The sequence below is a fragment of the Bombina bombina genome, chromosome 5 (genome assembly GCF_027579735.1).
Source record: "Bombina bombina isolate aBomBom1 chromosome 5, aBomBom1.pri, whole genome shotgun sequence".
NCBI classification, from domain to species: domain Eukaryota; kingdom Metazoa; phylum Chordata; class Amphibia; order Anura; family Bombinatoridae; genus Bombina; species Bombina bombina.
The window spans coordinates 883,247,856-883,262,661 of NC_069503.1; the positions used below are offsets into that span (position 1 = coordinate 883,247,856).

The 14,806-nt window shown below is 38.5% G+C and overlaps 1 protein-coding gene across 1 annotated transcript in view; it reads left to right on the plus strand.

Annotated features, from left to right (window-relative positions):
- SNTG1 (syntrophin gamma 1) overlaps positions 1-14,806 on the plus strand; it is a 710,288-nt gene that overhangs the window by 177,003 nt on the left and 518,479 nt on the right. Inside the window, 1 exon segment of the mRNA XM_053715033.1 lies at positions 11,961-12,017. Coding sequence (XP_053571008.1) covers positions 11,961-12,017 — 57 coding nt within the window.

Consider the following 14,806-nt stretch of genomic DNA (forward strand, 5'->3'; position numbering starts at 1 on the left):
AAATTTACCTGTAAAATAAAAACTAACCTAAGTTACAATTACACCTAACACTACACTATACTTTAATAAATTATTCCTATTTAAAACTAAATACTTACCTGTAAAATAAACCCTAAAATAGCTACAAGTAATTAATAATTACATTGTAGCTATTTTAGGAATTATATTTATTTTTACAGGTAACTTTGTATTTATTTTAGCTAGTCAGAACAGCCAATAGAATGCAAGCTCAATCTGATTGGCTGATTGGATCAGCCAATCGGATTTTGAACTTGAATCTGATTGGCTGATTCAATCAAGCCAATCAGATTTTTCCTACCTTAATTCCGATTGGCTGATAGAATCCTATCAGCCAATCGAATTGAAGGGACGCCATCTTGGATGACGTCCCTTAAAGGAGCCTTCATTTGTCGGTAATGTCCGTCGGGAAAGAAGGATGTCCACCGTCGGCGGATGAAGATTGAAGACCCCGCTTGGAAGATGACATCGCCCGGATAGAAGACTTCTTCAGCGCCCTCTTGGAAGATGACATCCCCGGATGGAAGACTTCTTCAGCGCCGCTTGGAGGATCACTTCATCGGATGGAAGATTTCTTCAGCGCCGCTTGGAGGATAACTTCTGCCGCTCCGGGTCTCCTCTTCGGTTCCATCGCTATTCTGCTGAGTGAAGACGACTCAAGGTAGGATGATCTTCAGGGATTAGTGTAGGTTTATTTTAAGGGGGTTTGGGTTAGATTAGGGGTATGTGGCGTGGTGGGTTTTAATGTTGGGGGGGGTTGTATTTTTCTTTTACAGGCAAAAGAGCTGAATTCTTTGGGGCATGCCCACAAATGGCCCCTTTTAAGGGCTGGTAAGGTAAAAGAGCTTTGAACTTTTTTAATTTAGAATAGGGTAGGCATTTTTTTATTTTGGGGGGGTTTGTTATTTATTAGGGGGCTTAGATTAGGTGTAAGTAGCTTAAAATTGTTGTAATATTTTTTTTAATGTTTGTAACCTATTTTTTTTATTTTTTGTAACTTAGCTTTTTTTTGTACTTTAGTTAGTTTATGTAATTGTATTTAATTGTAGTTATTTGTAGTTAATTTAATTTATTTAATGATAGTGTAGTGTTAAGGTTTAATTGTAACTTAGTTTAGGATTTATTTTACAGGTAATTTTGTATTTCTTTTAGCTAGGTAGTTATTAAATAGTTAATAACTATTTAATAACTATTCTAACTAGCTAAAATAAATAATAAAGTTACCTGTAAATAATATAAATCCTAAGATAGCTACAATGTAATTATTAATTATATTGTAGCTATCTTAGGGTTTATTTTACAGGTAAGTATTTAGTTTTTAAAATAGGAATAATTTATTAAAGTATAGTGTAGTGTTAGGTGTAATTGTAAACTTAGGTTAGTTTTTATTTTACAGGTTATTTTAGCTAGGTAGGGTATTAAATAGGTTAATAACTATTTAATAGCTATTGTACCTAGTTAAAATAAATTGAAATTTGCCTGTAAAATAAAAATAAATCCTAAGATAGCTACAATATAATTATTATTTATATTGTAGCTATATTAGGGTTTATTTTAAAGGTAAGTATTTAGTTTTAAATAGGATTAATTTAGTTAATAATAGAAATATTAATTTAGATTTATTTAATTAATATTTAAGTTAGGGGGGTGTTAGGGTTAGTGTGTAGACTTAGGTTTAGGGGTTAATAATTTATTACAGTGGCGGCGGTGTAGTGGGGGGCAGGATAGGGGTTAATAAATGTATTATAGGTGGCGACGGTTGTAGGGGGGGCAGGATAGGGGTTAATAAATTTAATATAGGTTGCGGCGGGGTCAGGAGCTGCGGTTTAGGGTTTTTAACTATTTATTTAGTTGCGGCGCAGGTGCGGGATCAGCAGGATAGGGGTTAATAACTTTATTATAGAGGGCGACGGTATAGGGGAGGGCAGGATAGTGGTTACTAGGTTATAATGCGGTGGCAGCGGTGTCCGGAGCGGTGGTTTAGGGGTTAATACATTTATAAGAGTTGCGGCGGGGTCTAGGAGAGCGGTTTAGGGGTTAATACATTTTTATAAGAGTTGCGGCGGGTCTAGGAGCGGCGGTTTAAGGAGTTAATACATTTTATAAGAGTTGCGGGCGGGGTTCTAGTAGCGGGTCAGTTTAGGGGTTAGTAGCTTTATTTAGTTGCGGGGTGCTCCGGCGGGCGGGGTTATAGGGGGTAGAACAGTGTATTAGTGCTGGGGGCTTAGTGCCAGGCTAGCAAGAAAGCTGTAAAAAAGCCGAAGAGCAGCGAGATCGGATGATGTGATAACTCTCACAGTCCGCTGCTCATCGCCCCGTACTTGATGCGCGGCTTTTTGACAGCTTTTTTGATAACTCTAGGCGAATTTTTGCAGGTCCGCGGCGGCGATGTGAGGCTGAGCTTAGGCGGGCGTACAGGTAAAATAGACACGTTGTAACTACCCCCCCTGAATCTGTACTTTAGTATTTGTTTGGCTTATATATACCCCCAAAAAATATGTCTGACCCATTAGAAGGAACCTCCAGAAATTTTAATAGAGCTCATGATACAAATGAGGTTAATTTTCCCTATTTATTTTGCAAAACTGTTCCTGTGGACCAGATTAATAAACCATGTGTTAACTGTGTCCCATGTTCACAGTATCCAAGATGTAATTCTGTCAGTTTGCCTGGCAGACATCTATCACCCATGTCTGTCTATATGACTCAGGGAATAACACTGATTTTTTTTTTAAATTTAAAAATAAATTACAAAAGACTATGACAGAAACTGTTAGTGGCAAATTCCCAGACCAAAGAAGCTCAAAAGTAAATCTGGAACGTTGTCTCATGGAACTGAGCATTTAGTTCTGTTACAACCTACTTTAGAGTCCTCTGACTCTGAAGATTCTCTTTCTCTAACTCCTTTGAGTGTGAAATCTCCTCAGATGACCCTGAAACAGTAACTGAAATAGAGCCTTATTACACTTTCAGATTTAGAGTGGATCATATCCGTTTCCTTCTACAGGAAGTTCTGAACACCCTAGAAATGTCAGAACAGAATCCAGAATTTTCATAACCCATAAATAAGTTAAACCAGGTTTTCAAAGCTCCACCAAACTCTCCCCAGGCATTTGAAGCTCCTGACTTGGTGACAGATTATATTGCTAAGGAATGGAAGAAACCTGGCATTGCTTTTACTCCTTCTAACAGAAAAAAAATAATTTATCTGTCTGAGAGTTGGCTCCCAAAGTAGATGGAGCTTTCTCTTGTTAAGTGTATCCAGTCCACGGATCATCCATTACTTATTGAATATATTCTCCTTCCCAACAGGAAGCTGCAAGAGTCCACCACAAGCAAAGCCTGCTATATAGCTCCTCCCCTAACTGCCATATTCAGTCATTCTCTTGCAAGCCTCAACATAGATAGGAGGTCGTGCGAGTCTGTGGTGTTTCTATTAGTCTTATTCTTCAATCAAAAGTTTGTTATTTTTAAATGGCACCGTGAGTGTGCTGTTTATCTCAGGCAGTATTTGGAAGAAGAATCTGCCCTGCGTTTTTTCTATGATCTTAGCAGACGTAACTAAGATCCATTTGCTGTTCTCACACATCTGAGGAGTGAGGTACTTCAGAGGGGGAACTGGCGTTCAGGTTTTCCTGCAGATAAGGTATGTGCAGTAAAAATATTTTTCTAGGAATGGAATTGACTAAGAAAATACTGCTGATACCGAAAGTAATGTAAGTAACGCCTTAAATGCAGCGATCTAGCGACTGGGATATCAGGGCTTATTAATAGAGATACATATCTTGTAAAAATTGTTTTAAAACGTTTTGCTGGCCATGTTTAATCGTTTTTTAACATATGTTTGGTGATAAAACTTATTGGGGCCTAAGTATTGTCCACATGGCTGGCTTAAATTCTTTGCCATCGAAACAGTTTTAACTGAAGCTTCCCACATGTTGGCTGTGGCAGTTTGTTGTGTCTGTTTTTAAAAACGACTCTATGTCTTTTTTTTTTTTTTTTCTTTTATCTGTTTTTTGCATTAAGGGGTTAATCATCCATTTGCAAGTGGGTGCAATGCTCTGTTACCTTATTACATGTACCTGTAAAATTTTGTTTGTTTTACTGCCCTTTTTTTCACTGTTTTTCAAATTTTGACAAATTTGTTTCTCTTAAAGGCACAGTAACGTTTTATATATTTGCTTGTTAAACTTGATTTAAAGTGTTTTCAAGCTTACTAGTCTCATTATTAGTCTGTTCTAACATGTCTGACATAGAGGAAGCTCTGTGTTCATTATGTTTTAAAGCCATGGTGGAACCCACTCTTAGAATGTGTACAGATGTACTGATTTCATGATAAACAATAAAAGATCATTTTTTGTCCTTTAAAAACATTATCACCAGAGGATTCTGTCGTGGGGGTAGTTATGCGACTAACTCTCCCCACGTGTCAGACCTTTTGACTCACACACTTTAGGGACTCACGCTCAAATGGCGCCAAGTACATCAAGGGCACCCATAGCGTTTCTCCTTTTACCAGGGGATCTCTGTCGAGGGGAAAGTTATGCCCGACTAACTCTCCCCACGTGTCAGACCCTTCGACTCCCGCTTCAGGGACTCACGCTCAAATGGCGCCAAGTACATCAAGGGCGCCCCATAGCGTTTATTTTACAAGACCATGGCAAAGGTGGTGAATAATATTCTGGCAGCAAGTATTAGTCAGACTACCTGAAATTAAAGGAAAGCAGTTAGTCTGGGGGTAGCATACAGAGCATACAGATGCCTTTAAGAACCATGTAAGATACTACCCTCACAATAATGCTTCTGTCTGTGGGTGATTTTTATTTTGACTCAGGGAGAGATGATTTATACCTGATTCTGAAATTTCTACATTTAAAATTTATGCTGAGAACCCTCCACTTGTTGCTCAGGGAGGCTTGGCTGCTACTGAATGAATGTGTACAATCGCCAGGGCCAGAGAAATTGTGTTGACTGGATAAATAATATGCAGAGCCGGGTGTGTACCATGATGTTTTTCCAATACCCTAAAGAGGTTTACTAAAAATGTTTTAATAAGGAATGGGATAGACAGGTGTGCCGTCTCTCTTCCCCTCTATTTTTTAGAAGAATGTTTTCTAATAGTAACCACCACACGGGACTTCTGGCAGACAGTTCCCTAAGGTGGAGAGAAGAGTTTCTACTCTAGCTAAGCGTACCACTACCTCTGACGAGGACAGTTGTGCTTTTTAGATCCAATGGATAAAAAATGTTTATCTCAACAGGGTTTTATCCTGCAGCCCCTTGCATACATTGCTTCTGTCACTGCTGCTGCGGCGTTTATGGGTTGAGTCTCCTTGATGAGGCTTACAGTTAAGCGACTCCCATTGGAATGAATATATTTGACAAGCTTCTGCTAGCCAATTCCTTTGTTTTTCTGATGCCTTTGATCATTTGACTAGACTAACGGCTAAGAATTCTGTTTTTTACTATACTGGCGCGCAGAGCGCTATGGCTTATATCATGGTCAGCTGTCGTGACTTTAATAAATAAGCTACTTAACTTCCCTTCAAGGGGCAGACCCTATTCGGGCCTGGTTTGAAGGAGATTATTGCTTATATCACTGGAGGAAAAGGTCATGCCCTTCGTCAGGATAGGTCTAAATCAAGGGCAAAAAAAAAAAAAAAAAAGTCTAATTTTCGTACCTTTTAAAAAATTCAGGGCAGGTGTGGCATCCTCTTCCGCTAAGGCAAAACAAGAGGGAATTTTTGCACAGTCCAAGGCGGTCTGGAGACAATCGGACCTGGAACAAAGATAAGCAGGCCAAGAAGCCTGCTGCTGCCTCTAAGGCAGCATGAAGGAACGGACCCCTATCCGGTAACGGATCCTATAGGGGGCAGACTTTCATTCTTTGCCCAGGCGTGGGCAAGAGATGCCCAGGATCCCTAGGCATTGGAATTTATATCCCAGAGATATCTTCTGGATTTCAAAGATTCCCCCCCAAAAAAAGGGGAGATTTCGCCTTTCACAATTATCTGCAAACCAGATAAAGAAGGAGGCATTCTTACATTGTGTACGAGCCATCCAGTTCCAAGAGAGGAACAGGGACAGAGTTTTTACTCAAATCTGTTTGTGGTTCCCAAGGAGAGGGAACCTTCAGACCTATTTTGGATCTAAAGATCTTAAACAAATTCCTCAGAATTCCGTCATTTAAGATGGAAACTATTCGTACCATCTTAACTATGATCCAGGAGAGTCAATAGAGGACTACAATGGATTTGAAGGATGCTTATCCTCACATTGTGATGCATAAAGATCACCATCGTTTTTCAGGTTTGCCTTTCTAGACAGGCATTACCAGTTTGTAGCTCTTTCCTTTGGGATATCTACAGCCCCAAGAATCTTTATGGAGGTTCTGGGGTCGCTTTGGCGGTCCTTAGACCGCGGGGCATAGAAGTGGCCCCTTATTTAGACGACATCCTGATACAGGCGTCAAACATCCAAATTGCCCAGTCTCATACGGACGTAGTACTGGCATTTCTGAGATCACATGGGTGGAAAGTGAACAAGAAAAGAGTTCTCTATCCCCAATCTCAAGGGTTTCCCTCCTAGGGACTCTGATAGATTCTGTAGAAATGAAAATTTACCTGACGGAGTCCAGGTTGTCAAAGTTTCTAAATTTCTGCCGTGTTTTTTCATCCCATCCGCGCCCTTCGGTGGCTCAGTACATGAATGAAATCGGCTTAATGGTAGCGGCAAGGGACATAGTACCGTTTGCACGTCTACATTTCAGACCGCTGCAACTATGCATGCTCAGTCAGAGGAACGGGGATTACACAGATTTGTCCCCCTGTTAAACCTGGACCAAGAGACCAGAGATTCTCTTCTCTGGTGACTATGTCGGGTCCATCTGTCCAAGGGTATGACCTTCCGCAGGTCAGATGGGACAATTGTTACAATAGATGCCAGCCTTTTAGGTTGGGATGCAGTCTGGAACTCCCTGAAGGCTCAGGGATAGTGGACTTAGGAGGAGACCCTCCTTCTAATAAATATTCTGGAACTGGGAGTGATATTCCATGCTCTTCAGACTTGGCCTCAGTTAGCAAATCTGAGGTACATCATACTCAGTCGGACAATATACACGACTGTGGCTTACATCAGCCATCAAGGGGGAACAGAGGTTCCCTAGCGATGTTAGAAGTCTTACAATAATTCACTGGGCAGAGACTCACTCTTGTCTATCAGCTATCCATATCCCAGGTGTTGAGAACTGGGAGGTGGATTTTCTAAGTCGTCAGACTTTTCTTCCGGGGGAGTGGGATTTCCTCCGGAGGTCAAGACCAAGCAGGAGAGGGCTTTGGTGTTTTTGACAGCGCCTGCGTAGCCACGCAGGACCTGGTATGCAGATCTGGTGGACATGTCATCCTTTCCATCACGGTCTCTGCTTCTGAGACAGGTCCCTCTACCTCAGGGTCCTTTCAACCATCTAAATAGAATCAATCTGAGATGGACTGCCTGGAGACTGAACGCTTGATGTTATCAAAGCATGGCTTCTCCGAGTCAGTCATTGATACCTTAATACAGACATGAAAGCCTGTCTCTAGGAAAATTGAACATAGATATGGTGTAAATATCTGATTGTTATGAATCCAAGGGTTACTCATGGAGTAAAGTCTGGATTCCCAGGATATTATCTTTTCTCCAAGATGTTTTTGAGAAAAGGGTTGTCAGCTTATTCCTTAAAAGGGGACAGATTTTTACTCTGTCTATTTTTTTGCACAAGCGTCTGGCAGGTATTCTAGACGTTCAGGCATTTGGTCAGGCTTTGGTTAGATCCAAGCCTGTGTTTAAAACTGTTGCTCCGCCATGGAGCTTAAACCTGATTCTTAAGGTTCTTCAAGAAGTTCCGTTTGAACCTTTTTTGTTCCATAGATATCAATCTTTATCTTGGAAAGTTCCTTTTGGGTAGCTAATTCCTCGACTCGTAGAGTCTCCAAGTTATCTGTGTTACAATGTGATTCTCCTTATCTGGTCCTTCGTACGGATAAGGTAGTCCTGCGTACCAACCTGGGTTTTTTCCTAAGGTGGTATCTAACAAGTACATCACTCAAGAGATAGTTGTTCCATGCTTGTATCCTAATCCTTCCTCAAAGAAGGAACGTCTATTACACAATATTGGACGTGGTTTGTGCTTTAAAGTTTTACTTACAAGCTACTACAGTTTTCATCAAACGTTCACCTTGTTTGTTGTCTATTCTGGACAGAGGAGAGGTCAAAATACTTCAGCAGCCTCTCTGTCTTTTTGGTTAAAAAGCATAATTCATTTAGCTTATGAGACTGCTGGACAGCAGCCTCCTGAAGGGATTACAGCTCATTCTACTAGAGCTGTGGTTTTCACTTGGGCCTTTTTTAAATGTGGCTTCTGTTGAACAGATTTACAAGACGGAGTCTTGGTCTGCGCTTCATACTTTTCAAATTTAACAAATTTGATACCTTGCTTCTTCGGAGGCTATTTTTGGGAGAAAGGGTTTTTTACAGGCAGTGGTAACTTCCGTTTAAGTACCTGCCTTGTCCCTCCCATCATCCGTGTACTTTAGCTTTGGTATTGGTATTCCATAAGTAATGGATGATCCGTGGACTGGATACACTTAACAAGAGAAAACATAATTTATGCTTACCTGATAAATTTATTTCTCTTGTAGTGTATCCAGTCCACGGCCCGCCCTGTCACTTTAAGGCAGGTAATTTTTTCATTTGAACTACAGTCACCACTGCACCCTATGGTTTTTCCTTTCTCTGCATGTTTTCGGTCGAATGACTGAATATGGCAGTTAGGGGAGGAGCTATATAGCAGCTTTGCTGTGGGTGGACTCTTGCAGCTTCCTGTTGGGAAGGAGAATATATTCAATAAGTAATGGATGATCCGTGGACTGGATACACTACAAGAGAAATAAATTTATCAGGTAAGCATAAATTATGTTATTTCAACTCTAGAAAAATGTACAACTATTCCCATGGACCAAAAATCAGAGTCTTTACTACAAATTTTTTTTTCTCAATCAGCTCTGCAGCTTAGACCAGCAATCACAGTCACTTGTGTGGCCACTGCAGCTTCTTTTTTATGTGGCTTTCTTTCTCAGATGCTTTACAAACAGTTATCTGAAAATGTCCGTAACTGCATTAAAGTACTTATAGGGACATTAAACCCAATATTTTTCTTTCATGATTTAGAATGAGGGTGTAATTTTAAACAACTTTCTAATTTACCTCTATTATCTACATTGCTTCATTCTCTTGATATCCTTTACTGAAAAGAATATCTAGATAGGCTAAGTAACTGCCGATTGGTGGCTGCACATAGATGCCTCATATGATTGGCTCATCCATATGCATTGTTATTTCATTAACAAATGATATCTAAATAATGAATCCAACTAGATAATAGAAGTACATTGAAATGTTGTTTGAAATTGTATTCTCTATCTGAATAATGAAAGACATTTTTTTGAGTTTAGTGTCCCTTTAAGGTGTCTAAAGATTTAATTGCAATGCAGTTTTTGACATTATTAAAATTTATGTTAAATAGATGTTCATTGCTATCCTGTTAAGGATAGTCTTATGGCTTAAATCCTGGTCTGCTGATATGGTCTCTAAGAATAGACTTTTGTCAATTCCCTTTAAGGGTACATTGCTTTTTGATATAGAGTTAGAAAGAATATACCATAAAGACTGTTACTAGAGGTAAAGGAGTATTTCTTCCTCAAGACAAGAAGTCTTAAGGGAAGATATAAACAAACTAATTGTTTTCATACCTTTTGCACTGCCAGATATCAGAAGTCCTCTTACAATCAAAGGTCTGATTGCTCCAAAACTTACTGGAAAACAAAGATCCTCTTGGTCCAAGAGAAAACTGTCCATAAAAACTATCTCTAATAAGGAGAGGCAGATTAATTCGATTTCAGGAAGTCTTGAACATACCATGGACTCTCCTCATTATATGAAAGAAATCAGAATTTATACTTACCAATACATTTCTCTCCTTTGGAAAGAGGAGAGACCATTGGATCAGCCCTATTTTCTAGGATCGAAGGACAACTGTTCTTATTTGCACTTCTTAACCCTGCTTTTGGTCTTTCCTTTAATTTTTTCTATCTCTCCCCTCTTCCTGGCTATATGTTAACTGGAGAGAGGAGTAGATTTGGGAGGGATTAAAAGCTCTTGTGAGAATTCTTGACCTCCACCTGCTGACAGGAAGCATATCCCACATGTTATGGACATCCATGGACTCATATTATTATCTGCCATCACCATTCTCCTTCCACCAACAAGTGCCTATCCTTATCATTATCTCTCAAGCACTTCTACACCATTTTCACTCATCACTAGCAGCCATTTACCCCAACATCTCAAAACACACACTCAGCACATCTAATCTCACTCCCTCTCCTATAATCTCACTGCTCTCCATCAAGTACCTCCAGAGACTTTTTTTGTTTTACCATTGTCTCTCTCATTTTGACCCTATCTCTCTATTTCTGACATACTCTTAACCTCACCTTATCTCTTTACTCGACTTTAACTGGGCTCCCATTTCTGTCCCCTTTTTTTCCTCATATCGCCTCTCTATCTATTTTTTCTTGCATTTTGTACAGAAATTAAAGGGACATGAAACCCAATTTTTTTCATTCATGATTTAGAAAGAGCATGCAGTTTTAAACAACTTTCTAATTTACTTCTATTATCTAATTTGCTTCATTCTCTTGATATTCTTAGCTGAAAAGCATATCTAGATAGGCTCAGTAGCTGCTGATCGGTTGCTTCACATATATGCCTCGTGTGATTGGCTCTCCCATGTGCATTGCTCTTTCTTCAACAAAGGATATCTAAAAAATGAAGCAAATTAGATAATAGAAGTAAATTGGAAAGTTGTTTAAAATGGTATTCTCTATCTGAATCATGAAAGAAAAAAATTTGGTTTAGTGTCCCTTTAATATCCCTTAGTTTTAAATAGAGAATTTATCATTTTCACAAATAGTGCATATAAACTTTATTTAAAAAAAAAATATATATATACATATATATATATATATATATATATATATATATTATTATATAAATGTAAAGGAATCATTTGCATTGAGTTTGTTTATAAATGCACAACATGTACATTAATGTACTATAATGGAAACACACAGATAACATTACTTATGTAGGAAACGTTCTGGGTCCAAAAGTAAAAAAAAAAACTGTGGAATTTGTTAAAAAAATATTTTTTGTGAAAGTGAAACATACAAAGATCTGGATTTGCACAGATCTTCATGTGTTTTACTTGCACAAGAGAATATTCATCTCCAAAAAGAGCCGAATACCGAAAGCAGCTTCATACTTCCGCATTCAGCATTAAACGAAACTGCAGAATGCTTATCTCTATTATTTTTTTTATTTTTTATGTTTATTATATATGTTTTTTTTACATTACATAATGTTTAATTGCTATGTTTTGGTAGTTTACCCTGCTCTCCCTATATTCATTTTAAAGTCGCAAAATAAATTAAACTTAATTAAAATAAAAACCTTGCATGTCCTTGCTTTGAACATCTCAAGGAAATATTGCCTAATACCTACAACATGAAAAGGTGTGTAAAGAAGCTATAACTAATGATGATGCAGGTTCATGCCTAAATAGTAGATGATGAATATTGATGATGGCAGCACACCAAATAAGTTCCAATATCAAAGATTTATTAGAACATCTCCTTCAGACAAGAAAAACACAACAACGTTTCGGGTGTTACCCCTTAATCATGTTGTACAACAGGAAATTGGCATAAAACAAATACACATCCTTACTTAATAGTTTCTCATGAAATTGTATATGATATGATATCAGTTTGTTTTTTTCTATTTTTACTTCTTTTAATTTAAATGAATAATTAAATAATCATTTATTTATTTGTTTTTTCTAGGAAAGAACAGTCGGAATCAGAAGACAAACTGTTGGAGGATTTGGACTAAGTATAAAGGTATGATGTTACTATTCTAAGCAGCACTATAATTATGACCTGTAAAATAAATAGGTATTACTATAATATGGATATGAGCAACCATAAAGATTTTTTTTATTATCATACATCATATGAAATGCTATAACATATTATCTACCAAGTAAAGGTTCTTTCCAAAAGACTCCAGTATAAAAAACTCCAAGTATCCTTTTTGATGAAAAGACAACTTAGAATAATGCTATTTCATAAGGCACACAAACATTTTTAATACTGACCTCCCAATTGTACCTAATATTAAGGGACTAGCATTGGTTATAAGATTTGCCCACTGTCCCTCCAAAAGCTTTCCCAATCAAGGAACATGTAACAGTTTCTAGTGACTCTGCTATGACCTTGAAATGCCTGAACCTGCCCACTACGTACAGGTGCAACGTCCCTCTGGTTGCAGACCCATCCACAAAACACCTGCAGGCATTTGTCCACAAGACCCCCATACCCCCTAGTCTTAGAAAACCTCTGGGAAATGTTCAGAGGTATGTTTACACTATTATTAATGCTCTACAGGGCTGGACTGGAACCAAAAAGAGGCCCTGGCATTTTAGGACAAAGAGCCCCCCTCCACTTATCATTTCTTATTTAAAGGGACAGTCTAGTCAAAATTAAACTTTCATGATTTGGATAAGGAATGTCACTTGAAACAACTTTTCCAATTCACATTTATCATCAAATTTGCTTTGTACTCTTAGTGTTCATTGTTGAAAGCTAAACCTAGATAGACTCATACAGGGAGTGCAGAATTATTAGGCAAGTTGTATTTTTGAGGATTAATTTTATTATTGAACAACAACCATGTTCTCAATGAACCCAAAAAACTCATTAATATCAAAGCTGAATAGTTTTGGAAGTAGTTTTTAGTTTGTTTTTAGTTTTAGCTATGTTAGGGGGATATCTGTGTGTGCAGGTGACTATTATTGTGCATAATTATTAGGCAACTTAACAAAAAACAAATATATACCCATTTCAATTATTTATTTTTACCAGTGAAACCAATATAACATCTCAACATTCACAAATATACATTTCTGACATTCAAAAACAAAACAAAAACAAATCAGTGACCAATATAGCCACCTTTCCTTTCCAAGGAAACTAAAAAACATGCCATCCATGGATTCTGTCAGTGTTTTGATCTGTTCACCATCAACATTGCGTGCAGCAGCAACCACAGCCTCCCAGACACTGTTCAGAGAGGTGTACTGTTTTCCCTCCTTGTAAATCTCACATTTGATGATGGACCACAGGTTCTCAATGGGGTTCAGATCAGGTGAACAAGGAGGCCATGTCATTAGATTTTCTTCTTTTATACCCTTTCTTGCCAGCCACGCTGTGGAGTACTTGGACGCGTGTGATGGAGCATTGTCCTGCATGAAAATCATGTTTTTCTTGAAGGATGCAGACTTCTTCCTGTACCACTGCTTGAAGAAGGTGTCTTCCAGAAACTGGCAGTAGGACTGGGAGTTGAGCTTGACTCCATCCTCAACCTGAAAAGGCCCCACAAGCTCATCTTTGATGATACCAGCCCAAACCAGTACTCCACCTCCACCTTGCTGGCGTCTGAGTCGGACTGGAGCTCTCTGCCCTTTACCAATCCAGCCACGGGCCCATCCATCTGGCCCATCAAGACTCACTCTCATTTCATCAGTCCATAAAACCTTAGAAAAATCAGTCTTGAGATATTTCTTGGCCCAGTCTTGACGTTTCAGCTTGTGTGTCTTGTTCAGTGGTGGTCGTCTTTCAGCCTTTCTTACCTTGGCCATGTCTCTGAGTATTGCACACCTTGTGCTTTTGGGCACTCCAGTGATGTTGCAGCTATGAAATATGGCCAAACTGGTGGCAAGTGGCATCTTGGCAGCTGCACGCTTGACTTTTCTCAGTTCATGGGCAGTTATTTTGCGCCTTGGTTTTTCCACACGCTTCTTGCGACCCTGTTGACTATTTTGAATGAAACGCTTGATTGTTCGATGATCACGCTTCAGAAGCTTTGCAATTTTAAGAGTGCTGCATCCCTCTGCAAGATATCTCACTATTTTTGACTTTTCTGAGCCTGTTAAGTCCTTCTTTTGACCCATTTTGCCAAAGGAAAGGAAGTTGCCTAATAATTATGCACACCTGATATAGGGTGTTGATGTCATTAGACCACACCCCTTCTCATTACAGAGATGCACATCACCTAATATGCTTAATTGGTAGTAGGCTTTTGAGCCTATACAGCTTGGAGTAAGACAACATGCATAAAGAGGATGATGTGGTCAAAATACTAATTTGCCTAATAATTCTGCACTCCCTGTATGCTAATTTCTAAGGCCTTGAAGGCCACCTCTTCTCTGGATGTATTTGATAGTTTTTCTCAGCTAGAGGGTGTTAGTTCATGTGTGCCATATAGATAACATTGTGCTCACGCCCGTGGAGTTTCGCATTATGAGAGGGCACTGATTGACTAAAATGCATGTCTGTTAAAATAACTGAATTAAGGAGACAGTCTGCAGAGACTTAGATACAAGGTAATCACAGAGGTAAAAAGTATATTAATATAATTGGGTTGGTTATGCAAAACTGGGGAATGGATAATAAAGGGATTATCTATATGTTTAAACAATAACATTTCTGGAGTAGAATTGTTATTGTTTAAAAATTGCTAGCAGCCTCTTATTTATTAGGGACTCTAATGATTATTATCCTACATAAAATGAGAAATAAACAAAGTACAAAAACACAAATATATACAAATTGCCCAGAGAAGATAAAAT